We start from the raw sequence: 18,949 nt of genomic DNA, 5'->3' as shown, positions 1-18,949 counted from the left end.
AAGAGACTGAAAAGTAGCTTAGCATAGATAACAGGATCAACAGAAGGCTTTATTTTCAAGGAGAGAAACTTTGAGCATGCTTGCCAGCAGGAGGCAGGGCACCAGTGGCTCCGAAAGGGCAAATGGCAGAGAGAGGAGATCACTGGGGAAGTGAAGGCTTAGACGACATGGGAAAGATAGGATCATGAGCACTGTCTGAAGTCAGAATCGTGTTTCTTGGAAAGAAGATAAGAGAGGTAAAGATAAACTCGGGATGAGGAAAGAGTGAGCTGATAAAGGATAGTCCAGATTTCCTCAGTACTGCGGAAGCTAGAATAGATTGCGGGAAGAATATAGCAGGGAATGTAGCCAGGATGCTGTTGCCAGAATCCAGGGTAAGGTGAGGCATGCTTGGATTGGGAACATTAGTGTGAAATGGAGAAGGAGAAGACACAGCTGCAGATATGGATACATCCCAAAAGCAAAAGGAATGTATCTTGGGGCCTTCATAAACAATAGTAGGTGAAAGATAGAAAATAAATGAAGTTTTAAATTAGAGCGAAGTTTAAAGTAGAGCGAATACTACTTCAGAAAGCAATACACAGACAAGTGAGGTGATATTTCAAGAGAAAAAGTCTGAGTTTAATCTTGTCATGTTGAGTTTGAGGTAATGGTAACACATAAAAGTGAGAATGTTGACATTTCACTGGTTATTTCATTCATCATGTATTTACTTGGGGCCTGCTATGTTCCTGATTATCTTTGGGGGACTGGGAAATAATGGCGGGCAAGACACACGTGGTCCCTGCCCTCACCAAGCTTAAAACTTACATGGCAAGACAGACAGGTAACAGGGCACTGGGATCAATCAGGTGAGAATTCAGACACTGAAAATACTCACTTCTTACAAACCTGGGGGCAGAGAAAAGGCAAAAGCCTGCTCTGGACTGACCAAAAAGGAGAGCCCTCATTCTACATTAAGAGGAAATAAACATGGCCGGGCGTGGTGGCTCATGCCTGTAATCCCAGCACTTTGGGAGGCTGAGATGGGCAGATCACGAGGTTAGGAGATCGAGACCATCCTGGCTAACACAGTGAAACTCCCTCTGTACTAAAAATACAAAAAATTAACCAGGTGTGGTGGTGGGCGCCTGTCCTGTAGTCAGCTACCCGGGAGGTTGATGCAGGAGAATGGCCTGAACCCAGGAGGCAGAGCTTGCAGTGAGCCAAGATCGTACCACTGCACTCTAGCCTGGGCCACAGAGCAAGACTCCATCTCAAAAAAAAAAAAAAAAAAAAAAAAAAAAAAAAAAAAAAAAAAAAAACCCACAAGATGAGAATGTTAGAAAATGCGAAAGTGATTTCTAAGCTATTCATAAAGCTTTAATACGTTGGCAAAGAGTGAGAACTAAAGCAATCTTGAAAGCTTTAACAAGTTGGAAACATGAGAAAGAAAAAATAAGCTATTAATGGTGAAATAAATTTGGGTTAAAAACATTTGACTCTTCATCAGGGCCAATTTGAAAGCTTTCTTCCAAATTGAGGCTCTATTGAAGACAAATGTGTATGCTCTTCCATTCAAAACCTATTAAGAATAAAAACTGTAAATGAAGCACATCTGCTCTCCAATGTGAACTCAGAAAAGAATCTTAAAGCATGGGAGACCCATATAGACCCTATACAAATAGGTATAGAAACATGCACCACAAAGGATAAATTGACATTTCATTGATACTTCCAAGCTAAAAACAAAACAAAAACAATGAGGGTTTTCTAACTGGAAACTTACAACCTAAGAGCTTTGATGTAAAAGTCCATAGTCAAAATCTAAAAACAAATTTCACTAAGTTATTTGCATAGGATAAATGAGGCTGCACAAACCAATGTAAATCATTTTTTTAAAAAATCAGACCGTACAGAGGGAACCAAATATCAATGAATTAAAATGATACCAATTGGTGTTCCTGTAGCAAGCCAAGTGCATTCAGATTGCAATGGTTTTGTAAAAAGATACTTCTAAAGGAAAACTTTAGCTGTATTAATCTTCCAATTTTCAGGAAATAACCATCATTTTTAGCTATTATTGCTGATACTAACCTACTGGATTAGTCTAAATTCTAAAAAGATTCTGCATGAACATATGAGGGTAGATTTCTCCAAGTCTAGTCTGCTGCTAATTACACTAATTTGTAGTTCTGGCAGATTTATGTGGATGCTTCTAATATGTACAGTAGTTCCAGGCTTTTAAATCAGGACTATTATTTTTTCCTCAAACATCACAAAGACTTTAAATGTCAGTTTATTAACTATGCTCATTAGGGAGAAAGGAAGCCTGGGGAAATGAAATTTACAAGTACTCCAAATACTCCTTTTTAGTCATTACTGTTTAATTCTTCCCTTCAACTCATGTCCTGATGGTTCCCCATTTTGGTCAAGAATATCTTGCTTGTCATTATTGTATCTTTCAAAAGACTTTATTCAAAATGAAATTATCAATTTTGAATATTGTGATTTGATGTGCATAATTCCATCTATTTGATAAGAGTAGAGCCAGGGTGTGTATGCAAGCGGGTGAGGGTCAGGGTAAGATCCATGTGTGGTCTGAGTAGCTTGGGCCTTAGAGTCAATGGCCTGGGTTAGAATCCTAGCTCCATTAGGTCATCTGTCCTAGCTTTCTATATATTCATTATCTCCAGATGCTGTCAAACCATGGCAACATCTATCAATTAGAATCAGTCATCAGATAAATTATTTCACAGTAATAATTTAGTGAATTATTGTCAGTAAGACAAAGTGAAATTGGAGAAGAGGATTGAGTGCAGGAGGAAGAAATTACTCCAAATTTCAGTTTGTCAGGTTACTGAACCTATTGAAACAAGTAGTCCTACAGATTTATCAAGCAAGTTGAGTAACCCTTAAAATCAGGTTGCATTTTGCTGTAAAACTACCAAATTTCCTTTATTCCTTCCTCTCTTCTTCCTTCCTCTCTCCATAACTTTCTATCAAGATAATTTTTAAAAAGAAAAAGAATAATCCATAAATGTTTATTTTCTCAGCATTAGTAGCCTAGACCAATCCATTAGGAATCTGAATTATCATGTTCTTTCGAGTCCATTTTCCAAACAAAATAAGTCATGGGGTTAGTGGTGGGTGAAATAAAAAATATTTCAGATTCTTTGAAACATTTCAAAATTATTTTTCAAAAAATTGGGTTTTGGAAATATCTTCTACATGTTTTCCCAAGTATTCATCCCTTGAGAACTATGGGCATATGAAGGAAAATTTGATTTTTTTGAGTCTAGATTTCCCAACATCAGATGAAAGGTAATAGAGAACTTATAAACACTTTTAAAGTGCCTTCATTTTAGTTTGATTTGGACAAATAAAAATAAATAAAACACTACAAAAAACATAAACATAGCAAAAAAGCACATTAAGAAGTATGCAATAGCCTTAGTATAAGGGAAATGCATCTCAAAACTGTAATGAAAAACTACTGCACTAGAATGGCTAAAACGAAAAATGCTGAAAACACAAAATGCTACTTTAGAATGTGGAGCAATCAGAGCTCTCCTACATGCGTGTGGGAATGTAGATGGAAAAATTAGGTAAAAAATAGTCAAATAGTCAAATATACATCTTCCTATAACTCAGAAATTCCACTTATGTTTATTTAAGAGAAATTAAAGTGTATGTCCACCAAAATCTTATGCAAAAATGTTTATACAGTCTGTATTCATAAAAATAAAACAACATAGTTCAGGTGCTCATCAGCAAGAGAATAAACTTTAGAATATTCACATAATAGACTATTACTCAGGGGTACAAAAAGGAATGAATTATTGATATCTGCAATGTCATGAATGAATCTCAATGCTCAGTGAAAGAAGACAGTCAAAAAACAAAACCCATACTATATGACTCCATTTATATGGAATTCTAAAGTAGGTAAAACTAATCTACGGTGATAGAAATCAAATCAATGGTTGCTTCTGGAGGAAAGTACTTTCTAGAGTGATAAAATTTTTCTGTTTCCTGATGGGTATTGGATACATGGTCATATGCATTTGTCATAACTCAAACTGTACACTAATATTTGTACATTTTACTGTGTTTAAATTATACCTCAATAAATCTTTTTTATTCAAAAAGGGAATAAGAAAACTTCTGAAATGTAAAAATCACTTTGAAAGTATTTAAAATAGAAAACTAAAAATAAAATGCCTTGATTGAAGCTTGAAAATTTTGAATGCTTTTCCAGAGCAAATTTCTGAGTTTTGAAGTTAATATAGTAAATATTTATGATAAGCAAACATCATTTTATAAACAACCTAGAAGTATGGTTCAGCATGTAGCACAGTGCCTAGTACATATCCATCCAATGCATCTAAATACATGCATCAAATGGTTGGATGGATGAATGGCAGTAATTTTAAAATATACTTAGATTTTTCCCATTTGTTCTTCCAAAGAAAATGGTAGCTTCATTTCCAACTTGCTTTTCCTCTGCTTATTTCTCTGTGTATCTCTCTTCAGTTTTCGAAGCCAGTGATTCTCAAACTGCAGTGGGCATCAAAATCACCGGGAAGGCTTGTGAAAACACAGATGGCTGGGCCCCACCTTCAGAGTTCCTCACTCAGTGAGTCTGAGGGGGACCTGAGAATTTACCTTTTTGACAAGTTCAAGAGATGGTGATATTGCTTGCTTTGGGAACCACACTTTGAGAAGTATGATTCAAGCGCTTCAATTGTGAGATCGAAGATCCACCCTTTTCCTATCAACTTTCCAACTTATAATTGTCTTTCTTAACTGCCTTTGGCCCCATCTTCTGAGTTTTTAATTGCACTTATTATTGATACCACCCATTTGCTAATTGACTCCTACTTCCTTGTATAATAGTTTATGATTTTTGAAAAAAATTACATGTATGTGTTTTCTATTTAGGTAGATAACCTTCTCAAGGGCAGGGCCCCTGACTTCGTTCCTCTCACACCTAGAACAGGATACAGCTAATAGGTGTTAAGTCAATGCTAATAGTCCTGATACTTACATCTTCTTCTAAAGCATGTACAGATGCTATTAAAAGCAAGTACTAATATTACCTGTCATTGGGACAGTGACTTGGCAATGTCCAGTCATGGTGTGGGTTGATGAGGAAACCCCAGGACAGGAAGACCGAGCTCGGTGTCAGAGTACCAACCACCAGCTGGAGAGGTTTGCGAGAACGAGTTTTACCTGTGGAGGTGGCATACAGGTTAATTCAGGAGACATTTAGTAAGTTGCCATGATTCTGGTAAAATGCATAAAGATGACTTGGCAAGATGATGAAAAATGTGAAAACATCGAGCTCCTTTCCTTTTCTATAATCCACATTGTTACTAAGTTTTGCTCATGAATTTAAATGTGAATCAAATGAAATACCTTTTTCAGATTTGTGTCTATGCATGTCTGCATATGTATATATGCATACACATGTATATGTATATTGTACGTGTACGCACATTAACAATATCCAGCTATACCTAGTTTTATTTTCTTGTGGGTCCGGGAAGGATATAGAGGTCTTAGCTGTGATGAGTGAAATAAACAAACACACATACACACACTTCATTTCCTTTACAAATAAAATGAAAGCATGTTTATTATTTTTCCCGGGACTGTGAATGAGTATGAAATAACATCTAAGACAAGAAAAGAAAGCTTATTATCTAGATTGTAGGTTATAATCTTTTTTACAACATGTTTAGAAGTGTAGAATCCCTTGATGTTATTGTAATAAGTATATTTTACAATGAGTACCTAAATGGAAAAGGCAAATACATTTTTTAACAATGCTGGAAGAGTAGGAGTTGTAACACAGGAAGCACAGTTGTTCTGATGGTGCCAACTGGATCTAAATAATGCCAAGGGTTATGCTAATACATCACTGGAGATTGTGTTCAAGTGCACAGGAGCAGGCACTTGCACTTTCAAAATTATCTGAAACTGCAGAAGTAGCGCAGCGAAAAACAGGAAGAACCTCAACCATGAAAACCAACACTGACTCATTAAAAATCATTAAATAAAAATCCGATAGAAAGTCTAATAAAACTATATAGAACATGAAACATACATGCTTTGTATTGCTGTTGAATTCCCTCTTTTATTTCATGAGACTATGTATGTCGTATTTGCTCTAGAAAGAACTTGTGCTATCTAATGAAGTGGGAACCAAATGGCAAAATGGCCTGGGACCTCCATTAAGGTAAGTAGGAGAGTGCCCCTTGCATTAGCCTATTGGTGGTCATCTGAATCAAATGCTCTTCAAAATTGTGCCAGGCTTGTTCCTTTTGTTAATTTAAGTTCTGTAAGTTGTTATTCAAGCAAGAACCCTTCTTAGCACAGAATACACCTAACCTAGTGGTGGCAAATTGCCTCATTATAGGATAGTTGACTTTTAAAGATATTTGAAATAATTTTCAAAGATAGTTATCATTTACATGGTTGGAAATATGGGTTTATTCTTCTCTAACTTTTGCAGACCCAGCTGTAATTGTGCCCCATATGATGGTGATTTAAATCGTCATGTATGAGCTCCAATGAGGGCAGATTAGAATCTGCAGTGAAGGCAGGAGCACTTATAGTTTCAACAAGCCCTGGGATGATTCTGATCTTCCCTTTTCGATTCCTGAGTTGATTTTCACTAATGTGATGCAACGATCTCATTCACTTTACAGATGAAAAATAAAGCACAGAGAAGTTTCAAGATTGTCCAAAGTCACACTAAGAGCAAAGTCAAAATTCAAATCCTGGGTCTCCTCTATCACGACCTAGTTTTATTTTTATGATATCACTGTCTTGGCTCTCAATGTCTAAAGGTAATGCCATTAAGCGATGAAAGACAGATATATTTTTCCATGTAAGGAACCCAAGGCTTGTGTGACCAAGGGAACCTAATGGTCTCCCAATTATTTGTATGACTGAATAACTATTTCAGTAAGGTTGAATCTTAATATAAAAATAATTAAATCATTAAAATGTAGGTGGCAGATACAAATACAGAATGAATGGAAGCTAATTATTTAGTCATTATGTTATTCCTAAATGCAGATAACAAAAACAAAAATTGTATCTGCTATCCAAAAAGAAAGGTGGGGTGTTATATCCTGAGCAAGATGAAGCAATTTCCTGAGCTGGTCATAAAGTAAACAATAATTTCTAAGGCTAATGTCATAGAATCCTCAAAATAAAATGAAGTTATAAAGTGCTAAGGCATTACCATTCTCTTGACGTTCCTTATATAATTTTGTATATTTGTACTATGATCATATTTCTATCAAGAAACAGTTCAATGAGTATTCATCTGAAAACAGATCCCACGGAATCACACTGATGCTTCTTGAGTTTGTGGCTCAGTATTTCTGAGTTACAGTCTTGAAATATTGAGAGTACATCTATTTTCAAGTATGTGGAAAATTGTCTGGACAACTCTCACTAACAAGTTGTAAGGAGCGATTGGAATTTCCCTTTTGCTTTGGGATGATCTGAGGCCAGGAAAAAGAATTAGTATTTTTCAAAATGCTTAACCACTCAATGCTGCTCTTAAAAGAAGTGGAAATCAGCAGAAAGAGGGGAGGGAATTGTGGAAACTGATATCTGATTTAAGCTATTCAGTATAATTGAATAGCTGAGTGCTCTTTCTCCCATTTTATTCCTCTAGAAAAATACAGCAAACAAACAGAAAGATCCTTTTATTGTGTGGTATCCAGTGTACCATAAAAGACGAACGTGCTTTGGAAATAATTATTTGGAGATCATTCACATTAGAAAAATAAAAGCAGGCTGGGCTTGGTGGCTCACGCCTGTAATCCCAGCAGTTTGGAAGACCATGGAGGGTGGATCATGAGGTCAGGAGATCGAGACCATCCTGGCTAACATGGTGAAATCCCATCTCTACTAAAAATTACAAAAAAATTAGCCAGGCGTGGTGGTGTGCACCTGTAGTCCCAGCTACTTGGGAGGCTGAGGCAGGAGAATGGCATGAACCTGGAAGGCGGAACTTGCAGTGAGCCGAGATCACGCCACTGCATTCAAGCCTGGGCCACAGAGCAAGACTCTGTCTCAAAAAAAAAAAAAAAAAAAAAAAAGAAAAGAAAAGAAAAAACAAAATTTTGTGATCAACTCTATACAGAGTTAGGAAGATGCAACATCAGATAGAAAAAGCATATTCACAGCTTCTTCCTTATAACAATGGTCAGCTATAGTATTTGATCTGAGAAGAAGTTTTGGTAGTGAAATTAGATGACATAGAATTTTAATCTTTAGTTATGTACGAAGTTTCTATTTATTTATATATCTACTTTCCTGTTTCAAGTCTTCCTAGACTGGGAAACATGGGTGTTGCTATTATTTTTATTTTTATGGAAGAAATCCTTTCTTGATTGAAATGAAGAGGTTTAGAAGGGAGAGATAAAGAGTAAATAAAACCAACGTGCTGATCTATTTAACACACATACATGAGTTACCCTTTTAAAATGTAAACAGTCTCCTTTAGAAAAGGTGAGACATAAAATTGTGCCCTTAACATCTGAAAGGCACAATACTGAGCCTGAGTTCACACACTGCAAAATAGAAACAGGCTAATAGGAGCTAACCCTAAATGAGCACTGACTACAGGCCAGGTACCGTCATTAACTCATTTAATCCTCAGCGACAACCCTATGACGCCGCAGAATCCAGGAGTAGAGAGGTTCAATAACTTCTGTAACTCCCTGCAGTTTGCAAGTGGTGGCACCAGGAGAAAATCCGAAGTAGTCTCCACTACCAGGCTGTGTTACCTCTCCAAAAGGGTAACCTGTTGACCCAGGGCTGACACCTCCTCTACATTCCTAAAGCTTCTCAAGGTATTTGGTCTCCATGGGTCCAAAAGAGATGAAAAGTCATGGTTTAGAGTCAATAAAAGACCAAAAAAAAAAAAAAAAAAAAAAAAAAAATCAATGCAAAGGACTATACCTGAACATGACTTCTTTTGACTTGGAGGGGGAGCAGGTCGCACAACTATCAGATATTTTGGCTCTGCATCTGGAAACAATAACATTATTTATCAGAAAAACACTTTAAGAACCAGCATTGAAGGCAGCACACCCCTACCCTGACTCAGCATTCCCTGAGTCATCCTCCATAACCGCAGCTCCAGGGGGCGAAAGGACCCAGTAATCTGAAAAGTTAACACTTCCTGAGAGGTTTATTAAGTCATTAAAATGAAAATTAAATCCAGATTTTCCAAACCAAATGGGCAAGGGTGAGGGAGAAGTCTTAAAAGAATCATGCTATACACAGATTTTAAACGCTGTTTTCATCAGTTCTTTTCTCTGCAAAGTTATTTTTAGAAAATCAGATTATGTCCATCCTGTTACACCACTCCTCAAGGAAAGCCAATCCTGATGCTCCAGAGAAGGAAAAATTCTGCTTGCACAAGACACCGTGGGCCTCACCTGTATGAGCTGAAATCACTCACTTTCAATGGGAACAGGAATATTTATAATGCCTTTCTTAATTTCTATCCTGTTTATGTAATTGCTCAGCCTGTTTTCATAGCTAGTCATTTTTAATGAGCAATTTTTAAACAGTCACAATTTATACGTTGGCATAATTTTCATTTTAAATATATTTCAATGAAATGTATGTAGGTAATCTCAAGGTATTTAAGTTTTAAATAAAATTATATTAAAGCAATCAGCATATGCTACCTCAATAAGGAGCTAATAATTTATCAAATAAATTTTTAAAAATTGATGTTTGCAAAATGAATGGCTGGGTACACATATGTAAATAAACCAAATACATTTTGGGTATATGAAACAGTATTTTATAAGCAACTCTATTGGATTAATGGATTGATGAGTATTCTTTACAATGTTTCTCTGGAACTTTAAACTCTGAAACTCATTCTATAAGAAATTTCATTTGGATGCTGTAGTCAGCCAGAATTCACACGTACTTACTCAGGCAGACTTCATATCTTTGTTTTGTTTTCATCTTGGGTTCAAATGTGCCCCCTCCATGAGTTTGGAGCAGAGGCCTTCTTGCCCAAGGCTTTGCAGAGCTGACCTCTTTTCAGATGGAGACAACCTGGCAACTCAGCTTCTCTTAGTAACTTATGCCTTTGTCTTTTTCAGGACACCTTACATAGCACTATTGGCTATAACCTGCTGCAGTAATTACCACCGAATAAATTAACTTAGGCAACCTGATGAACTCACCTCAGACCTTCGCCTCATTATTGTACAGTTGCCTCCTGCCCACCACAGATAAAGGAGCATTCATTCTGTTCTGTCTCGTGTGTTTGAAAGCACGTCTTGCGGCCGGGCACGGTGGCTCAAGCCTGTAATCCCAGCACTTTGGGAGGCCGAGACGGGCGGATCACGAGGTCAGGAGATCGAGACCATCCTGGCTAACACGGTGAAACCCTGTCTCTACTAAAAAATACAAAAAACTAGTCGGGCGTGGTGGCGGGCGCCTGTAGTCCCAGCTACTCGGGAGGCTGAGGCAGGAGAATGGCGTGAACCCGGGAGGCGGAGCTTGCAGTGAGCTGAGATCCGGCCACTGCGCTCCAGCCTGGGCGACAGAGCGAGACTCCGTCTCAAAAAAAAAAAAAAGAAAGCACATCTTGCTTAGTGAGGTTCATATAAGGAATGCTGGACCCAAATCAAATAAACAAGTTTCCTAGTAGGAATACAATAGCCATTTCCTGATTTCTTTGAGATATACAGCAATAAACTACCATGTACTGAGTGCTTTCTATGTGCAGGATACTATATTGAGAACCTTATATTCGTAACTTAATTACTCCCTCATGGCAATCTTACCTGGCACTACTATTATCACCTCAATTTGTAGATGAGATAACTGGGGCAGGGTTGACTTCATGGGCATGTGGCATATACAGTCACATGGAGCCCCATGCTCAGAAGGGCCCCATGCTTAAGGTCCTGCTGTCACTATCTTGACATTCTTAATACTTTCATCTTTGAACTTGTGTTTTGTAAGGGAAGTCTGATGGGACAATAGAGCGTGCATGTGAGTGGGGGAAACAGAAGCAATAAGCATGTCTGCATTTTCTTGCCTCCTCACTCATTTAAGGCATTGGAGGAATCCATTATCATATAATTCCAAAGGAACCATGATGTGCGGGAGTTCAGCAAGACTCAAAGGTAGAACAAGTATGTCACATTTACCATTCAGTAAAAAGGTAAGGAGGGGGACACCCAGAGCTGTGAGAGGCCATACTTTCCATTCGAACCAGAACTGGCTTTAGATGCAGAAAGAAGGCAATGGCACTTTAAGGTACCAATGACCAAGAAACTCTATCATATCCTTTCTTACCCATGCATCAGCCAAACACTTATGCTGCAAATGATAAAGGAGAAAAGGGAAAGAGAGGGAAACCCATAGTTTTGTTTGTTTTTTTTTCCAACTCTTCCTCATTCAGAAATAAGTTGAAAGAAGAGTGTTGGTGGAATGTGCACATATCAAGAAGTGAAACAAACAGCTGAATTAGTTTCGTGCAGCATTTCCACTATTCTGGTAGGAACAAAATACATATGCACAATACGCATGTATAAACTGTGAAATTTGAATTGTGCAATTTCAGTAGTTTCACTTAGGAGTTAAAGGCTCTTACGTTTGCATTTAAACCTGGGATTGAACTAAAGATACAAAGTCAACTTCATGCTAATAATTTTACATTTTTTATTTACTAAGACATCAAATAGTAAATAAAATCAATCAATAAATAAAATCATGACAAAATGAGAAACCACAAAAAGGAAGAAGCTTTATATTTTAGTATCTTTAACAACAATTTTTTCATGTTTTTGAACCAGGGGACCTGCATTTTTATTTTGTTCTTGGCCCTGCAAGTTATGTAACTATCTTAATCAAGTCTACAAAATGCTTTTTAAATAAATCTCAGGAATTCACTTTTAGAAAACAAAACCCCTAGTTTTCCTAAATTGTTCTCACTCTAGCAGAGTCTCTTAGAGTTAACCTTTTAGATTCTTTCTTGATATGGATTAATTATGCCTAATGCGTAGAGGTTTTTATAAAAAGATCTGAAACACTAGAAAAATAACATATACAGAAGCCAAAGATAGTACCATGATCCAAGACATATGGTTATATGAGCAATTTAAAAATACCTTTTGTTATGATCACAGTTAGTTTGCATAAAGCATAGGCTGTTACAGCCAATTACAAATTGGAACAAATGTCGTTACCTGGGTGCATGTGTTGGCTCTCACTGCTCATTAAATATTTCCAACATACACATAGTTTGGGAGTCTTTGTGTGCTACTGGGGACACAGGTGTGGAAAAATAAAACTAAAGAATAGGATTTCTCGGAGCTTGCAGTGAGCTGAGATCGTGCCACTGCACTCCAGCCTGGGCAACAGGGCCAGATTCCGTCTCAAAAAAAAAAAAAAAAAAAAAAAAAAAATAGGATTTCTATTTCTTTTCTGTACAATAAAATTATTTGTGGATTTACAGTAGCCTGGAAATAAATACATTGTAGACTGGAATTCTGCCAATATGTATTACTTCATTTAGAAAGATATATAATTAAAACGACAATTTAGGAAAAGTTGCAGAGAATGCAGTTACCTTAACAAAGTTTCCATTTCTAATGTTTAATTCTATACAATGTGGCAGACTAATTAAATCTAATTTGCTTAATATTTTGAATGCCCTATGGTGGAGGACAGGGGCAGTTTACTGCTTAAGGAAATCTACTGTTGAAATATTTTGTTAATTACCGGATTTTTCAGTAATACTCTTATAATTGCAGTTTGATAAATCCCAATTTTCACATTTTGGGTCTGCTCCCATTAGAGGACGCCTGCATTGTAAGCCTCACTGCTTCAGAATGTCATCACAGGGAAGCTTAGTTCTGCATGCAAGGTTTCTGCCATTAAAGTGTCCACAAAAGAAGCATGAAATAAACCAAGATAATCCTAAAAGAAATTAGGTAAGGGGGTCTGAGAAAGGCCCTTGCCACGTTTAACAATTTTTTCATTAAACTAAATTTCTGGACATAAGAGCACAGACTCTGGAAACAGATTAAATCCTGTGCAACTACATGCTAGTACAAGTCAAAGTACTTAACCTCTGTGTACCTCTGTTTCCTGCAAAGTAGGAAAAATCATACCTAGTTTCATAAGGTTCTTCAAGATAATTAAAGTTGTAACAAAGGCCAGGCATGGTGGCTCAGCCTGTAATCCCAGCACTTTGGGAGGCCAAGGTAGGGGGATCGCTTGAGCTTGGGAGTTTGAGACTAGCTTGGGCAACAGGGTGAAACCCCATCTTTACAAAAAATACAAAAATTATCCACACATGGTGATGGGCACCTGTAGTCCTAGCTACTCAGGAGGCTGAGGTGGGAGGACTGCTTGAGCCCATGAGGCGGAGGTTGCAGTGAGCTGAGATTGCACCTCTGTACTTCAACCTGGGTGACAGTGAGACCTTGTCTTAGAAAAACAAAAACAAAACAAAACAAAAACCACTAATAATGTCAAACACAGAAAGTATGAATTAAGTATTAGTAACGATGGTGATTTCTAGAAAGCCGAGTTTGTGTCCTACAAAGTCTAAGGATATATTACAAGAGAGGAAAATGTTCAAAAAATCTTTACAGTAAGGATCATTAGGTTCCAAAATGCAAGCATTTCACAATAAACATTACAAACCAAACTCATTCATAAATATTGATGCAAAAAAACCCTAAAAATATACTGACAGGCAGAATCTGGATTCGGCAGCACATAATACAATAACAAATTATTACCACGTATAGTTTATCCCAGGAATGTAACATAAAGGGAAAAAAAGGCTGGGTGTGGTAGCTCACGCCTGTAATCCCAGCATTTGGGAGGCTGAGGCAGGAGGATCACGAGGTCAGGAGATCAAGACCACCCTGGCTAACACAGGGAAACCTCATTTTTACTAAAAAATACAAAAATTAGCAGGGCGTGGTGGTGGGTGCCTGTAGTCCCAGCTACTCGGGAGGCTGAGGCAGGAGACTGGTGAGAACCCTGGAGGCGGAGCTTGCAGTGAGCCGAGATCGTACCACTGCACTCCAGCCTGGGTGACAGAGCAAAGACTCTGTCTCAAAAAAAAAAAAAAAAAAAAAAAAAGTAACCCTATTTCCACAGGTGCTGAAAAGTCATTTGAAAAAATATAATACTAATTCTGAATAAATAAGAATTCAGTGGAATACTTTCTTATAAAATATATCTTAAAACATCTAAATCAAATGTATGATCCGATCCTCCTTTACTAAACATGCCAGACCCTTGCTGGCACCGAGAATGATACTGGGTGAAAAAAACAACAAGACTCTGAGTTGAATTTCCCATTGTTTCTATACACCAATAACAGACAAACAGCAAGCCAAATAATGAGTGAACTCCCATTCACAATTGCTACAAAGAGAATAAAATAACTAGGAATCCAATTTATAAGGGATGTGAAGGACTTCTTCAAGAACTACAAACCACTGCTCAAGGAAATAGGAGAGGACACAAACAAATGGGAAAACATTCCATGCTCATGGATAGGAAGAATCAATATCATGAAAATGGCCATACTGCCCAAGGTAATTTATAGATTCAATGCCATCCTCATCAAACTACCATTGACTTTCTTCACAGAATTGGAAAAAACTACTTTCAATTTCATATGGAACCAAAAAAGAGCCTGCATAGTCAAGACAATCCTAAGTAAAAGTAACAAAGCTGGAGGCATCATGCTACCTGACTTCAAACTATACTACAAGGCTATAGTCACCAAAACAGCATGGTACTGGTACCAAAACAGAGATATAGACCAATGAAACACAACACAGCCCTCAGAAATAACACCATGCATCTACAACCATCTGATCTTTGACAAACCTGACAAAAACAAGGAATGGGGTAGGATTCCCTATTTAATAAATGGTGTTGGGAATACTGGCTAGCCACATGCAGAAAGCTGAAACTGAATCCCTTCCTTACACCTTATACAAAAATTAACTCAAGATGGATTAAAGACATAAATGTAAGACTTAAAACCATAAAAACCCTAGAAGAAATCCTAGGCAATACTATTCAGGACATAGGCATGGGCAAAGACTTCATGACTAAAACACCAAAAGCAATGGCAACAAAAGTCAAAATAGACAAATAGGATCTAATTAAACTAAAGAGCTTCAGCAAAAGAAACTATCATCAGAGTGAACAGGCAGCAACCTACAGAATGGGAGAAAAATTTTGTAATCTATCCATCTGACAAAGGGCTAATATCCAGAATCTACAAAGAACTTAAACAAATTTACAAGAAAAAAAAACCCATCAAAAAGTGGGCAAAGGATATGAACAGACACTTCTCAAAAGAAGACATTTATGCAGCCGACAAACATATGAAAAAATGCTCATCACTGGTCATTAGAGAAATGCAAATCAAAACCACAATCGGATAACATCTCATGCCAGGTAGAATGGCAATCATTAAAAAGTCAGGAAACAACAGATGCCGGAGAGGATGTGGAGAAATAGGAACACTTTTACACTGTTGGTGGGGGTATAAATTAGTTCAACCATTGTGGAAGACAGTGTGGTGATTCCTCAAGGATCTAGAACTAGAAATACCATTTGACCCAGCAATTCCATTACTGGGTATATATCCAAAATAATTATAAATCATTCTACTATAAAGACACATGCACATGTATGTTTACCTCAGCACTGTTCACAATAGCAAAGACTTGGAAGCAACCCAAATGCCCATCAATGATAGACTGGATAAAGAAAACGTGGCACATATATACCATGGAATACTATGCAGCCATAAAAAAAAAGGTGAGTTCATGTCTTTTGCAGGGACATGGATGATGCTGGAAACCATCATTCTCAGCAATCCAACACAAGAACAGAAAACCACACACTGCATCTTCTCACTCATTAGTGGGAGTTGAACAATGAGAACACATGGACACAGGGAGGGGAACATCACACACCAGGGCCTGTTGAGAAGTCAGGGGCAGGAGGAGGGATGACAGGGATGACATTAGGAAAAATACCTAATGTAGATGATGGGTTGATGGGGGCAGCAAACTACCATGACACTTGTGTACCTTAACAAACCTGCATGTTCTGCACATGTACCCCAGAACTTAAAGTATAATTTTTAAAAAGTAAAAAAAAATTATCACTTTAGGAGAATTTTAATGACTTAGATAAAAAGTAAATTTTCATATACATTTCTTTCCACATTGTGAAAATAAATTCTATTTCTTTTCTATTCTTGCTTTTCCATTTATTTTTCCTTTTTAAATAGAGATGGGTCTCACTTTGCTGCCCAGGTTGCTCTCTAACTTCTGGCCTCAATAAATTCTCCTGCCTTGTCCTCCCTAAGTGCTGGAATTGCAGGTGTGAGCCACTGTGCCCAGCCTCACTTTTCCAGTGATAAAGAATGTGTCAGTGTAAGCCTTTCCCTCAACAACTTAGTGAAATGTGAAAAAAGATTTTAAAATAAAAGCATCTGATGTTCAAAAAAGTACTTTATAAATTAAACATGCCAAGACTTAATCTGCGGATTACTGCAAACAGGGGAACATAGTAAAAACAAATGAATTCATCTGTATTAGCACAAGTAGCTCAACATAGAAAAAACAATAGAAATGTTTGGCTTTACCCATCAGCCAAATTAAAAAAAATCTCCTTTTAGGTTAAAAGGATCAAGATGTAGGAGACTGGATATTCACTAGATCCCTTCATTTTCTCAATCTCTTCATCTATTTCTGGGCTGTCCATTGTGGATGCTTTTTCTTGGTAACTACTATCAGTATCTGTTTTAGATGGTTTGTCTTGTATCTCTAACTGCCATGATCTCTTGAATTTCATCTGTCATCTAAGCCTAAAGCTTTATGCTTAATCATTTGTGGTCTGCTAGCTGGACTAGCTTCAGGAATGTCAGTGTGTTCTACCATTAAGGTCATTTTGGCTACTACATCGAGGTGGAGGTTGTAGTTACAGCTACTTTTAGAAACATGTCTGGTTTTTAAAGACATAACACATGATTGAAGAAATTCAGAATCTGGATAAAAGGTCCGCAATGCTTGACCAGGAAAAATGTTCCCCTGAGGGTCTTTTTAGATGTTCTTCTCTCCTGCTGCCTGAATCTATGCTCATCTCCTTTTCTCAGTTTCTTGTTTTAATCTGTTTACATCCTTTACTAGTTTATTTATTGCTTGTTCACTGTCTTCCACTTTTTTGCATATACTCTTAATTCCTCTTGTAATGAAGCATACATTTCCTTTATCTTATGTACCTCCTTTAAAGATCCATCTTCTTCAAAAAATGTAGAGCTGTGTGTTTTTACTGCTTGGCTAAAACCAGTGGACATACAGGAACCTGATACAGTTTCATAACCTAGTTGTTCAGAAATACCCAGACTGGCAACCACTAAAGATACCCTGTGAAAAAGTCCTTTTTGAGGTTTATATAAGGCATGTTTCAGTCAATGAGTAGAGCAGTTTTCTGTTATTATACTTGGTGTTAATAGTAGAAAAACAAGCTATTGGCTTGAAAAATGCTCCTGCAAGTTTTTGTGAAGCAGCCTCTCTATAAACATCATGATCTGATCTGAATGATGATGGAATTTATACCAACCTATCACATTCTTTTTGACATTGGAGAATATTTTCTTCACTGCTTCACTTATTTCACTTGAGGAATTATAAAAGCTAAAAAAAGCATGGAATGTATTTCTGAATGTCAGTTGTATGAACAACTTCAACATCATCCATTTGGGAATCAGTAATGCTATTCTTGGCTTCACCTTTTACTGCCTCAAGAAGAAAACCTTCCGTGTCACAAACCGTGCTGGGGTGGTGTAAGGCAAGCTGGTCAACACATAGCCTGAGAGCACCTGCTCTTACCCTCCGTGCTGCCGCCGCCTCAGGCTACACAACACCTATCTTCACAACTTCATTAATCTAAAACGCTTCTAAAATAGTTTACAGAAAAGGAAATGATCTCTTTTGTAAAAAGAACAGACAACATAAAATGTATGCATCAATGGGTCAAAGGAAGCTCTTTCCATAAGTATAAAATAAAAGCCTCAAGGGGTGCAAGAGCAGTACCATTAATTAGCAACTTTATTGTTTATTAGTTTTATGTAAAATAGTAGACTGATTTACAGTTAAAGATGCTTTAGAATTTGATGAAATAAGGTAACTATTTTTATTAGAAGCCAGTGTGGCACATCATGAGACCCTAATAAGAATAAAATCAGCCACAGAAAACAAACAAACAAACAAACAAACAAACAAACTATGCCCATGGAAATCTTCATAACGGAAATATTGTCGATTCTTATTTGCATCTGTAGGTGTCCACATGCCACATTTAGCTATATTCAGACCTGAGCGGGTATAATCTGAATTTAAGCATCCTCTAGCTCTTGACATTTGGCCGACAGCTCCTGTACTGCATTTCACCAACACTAACCCTGAGCAATGTCTGCCTGAAAAACACCCTTGAGAAATATTGCTATCTTTTAAGCTCCAGCAGGGAGTTCCACTCACCCACTAGTCAGTTCTCAAAAAAGGGACCTCCTAAGTGTGGCCGTGGAACAGGTACACAAACAGCTCACCAGCACCCTAGGCTCTGTGGCTCTGTGGCTGTCAGCTGCCTTTGCCCCTGCTATAGATGGCTCCCCTGTGGCCTGTTAGTAGATGAAGGGGAGAAGGGAGAGGGTAACCCCACTGAAGAAGTCAGTCTAGGCAGAGGCGGGCAGGCCTGTGGGGAGTGGAATGTAAAAAGAGTAGAATGCTGTTGTCTCGTCACTTATTGAAGGCTACTTACCAGTAGTTCTAAGTGTCAGCAGGGGGACCAACTTTGCGCTCCACCCACCCCACCCATTGTCCTATTCCGGTGACAAAGAACTGAGTAA

At 37.6% G+C, this 18,949-nt stretch overlaps 1 protein-coding gene and 1 pseudogene across 24 annotated transcripts in view; both read right to left on the bottom strand.

Moving 5' to 3' along the window:
* The window catches only part of ABI3BP (ABI family member 3 binding protein), a 245,220-nt gene that overhangs the window by 144,179 nt on the left and 82,092 nt on the right, over positions 1 to 18,949 (bottom strand). For all 24 annotated transcript variants that reach the window (XM_050782015.1, XM_050782036.1, XM_050782037.1 and 21 more), the window contains exons 3-4: positions 8,971 to 9,039; positions 5,082 to 5,214 (exon numbers count right to left, since the gene is read on the bottom strand). In XM_050782015.1, the coding sequence (XP_050637972.1) occupies positions 5,082 to 5,214; positions 8,971 to 9,039 (202 nt within the window). The remainder of the gene's footprint in view (positions 1 to 5,081; positions 5,215 to 8,970; positions 9,040 to 18,949) is intronic.
* Positions 16,244 to 17,956, bottom strand: LOC126949320 (BRCA1-A complex subunit Abraxas 1-like; annotated as a pseudogene).

The sequence above is a fragment of the Macaca thibetana genome, chromosome 2 (genome assembly GCF_024542745.1).
Source record: "Macaca thibetana thibetana isolate TM-01 chromosome 2, ASM2454274v1, whole genome shotgun sequence".
NCBI lineage: Eukaryota > Metazoa > Chordata > Mammalia > Primates > Cercopithecidae > Macaca > Macaca thibetana.
This window is presented reverse-complemented; position numbering and strand designations above follow the sequence as displayed.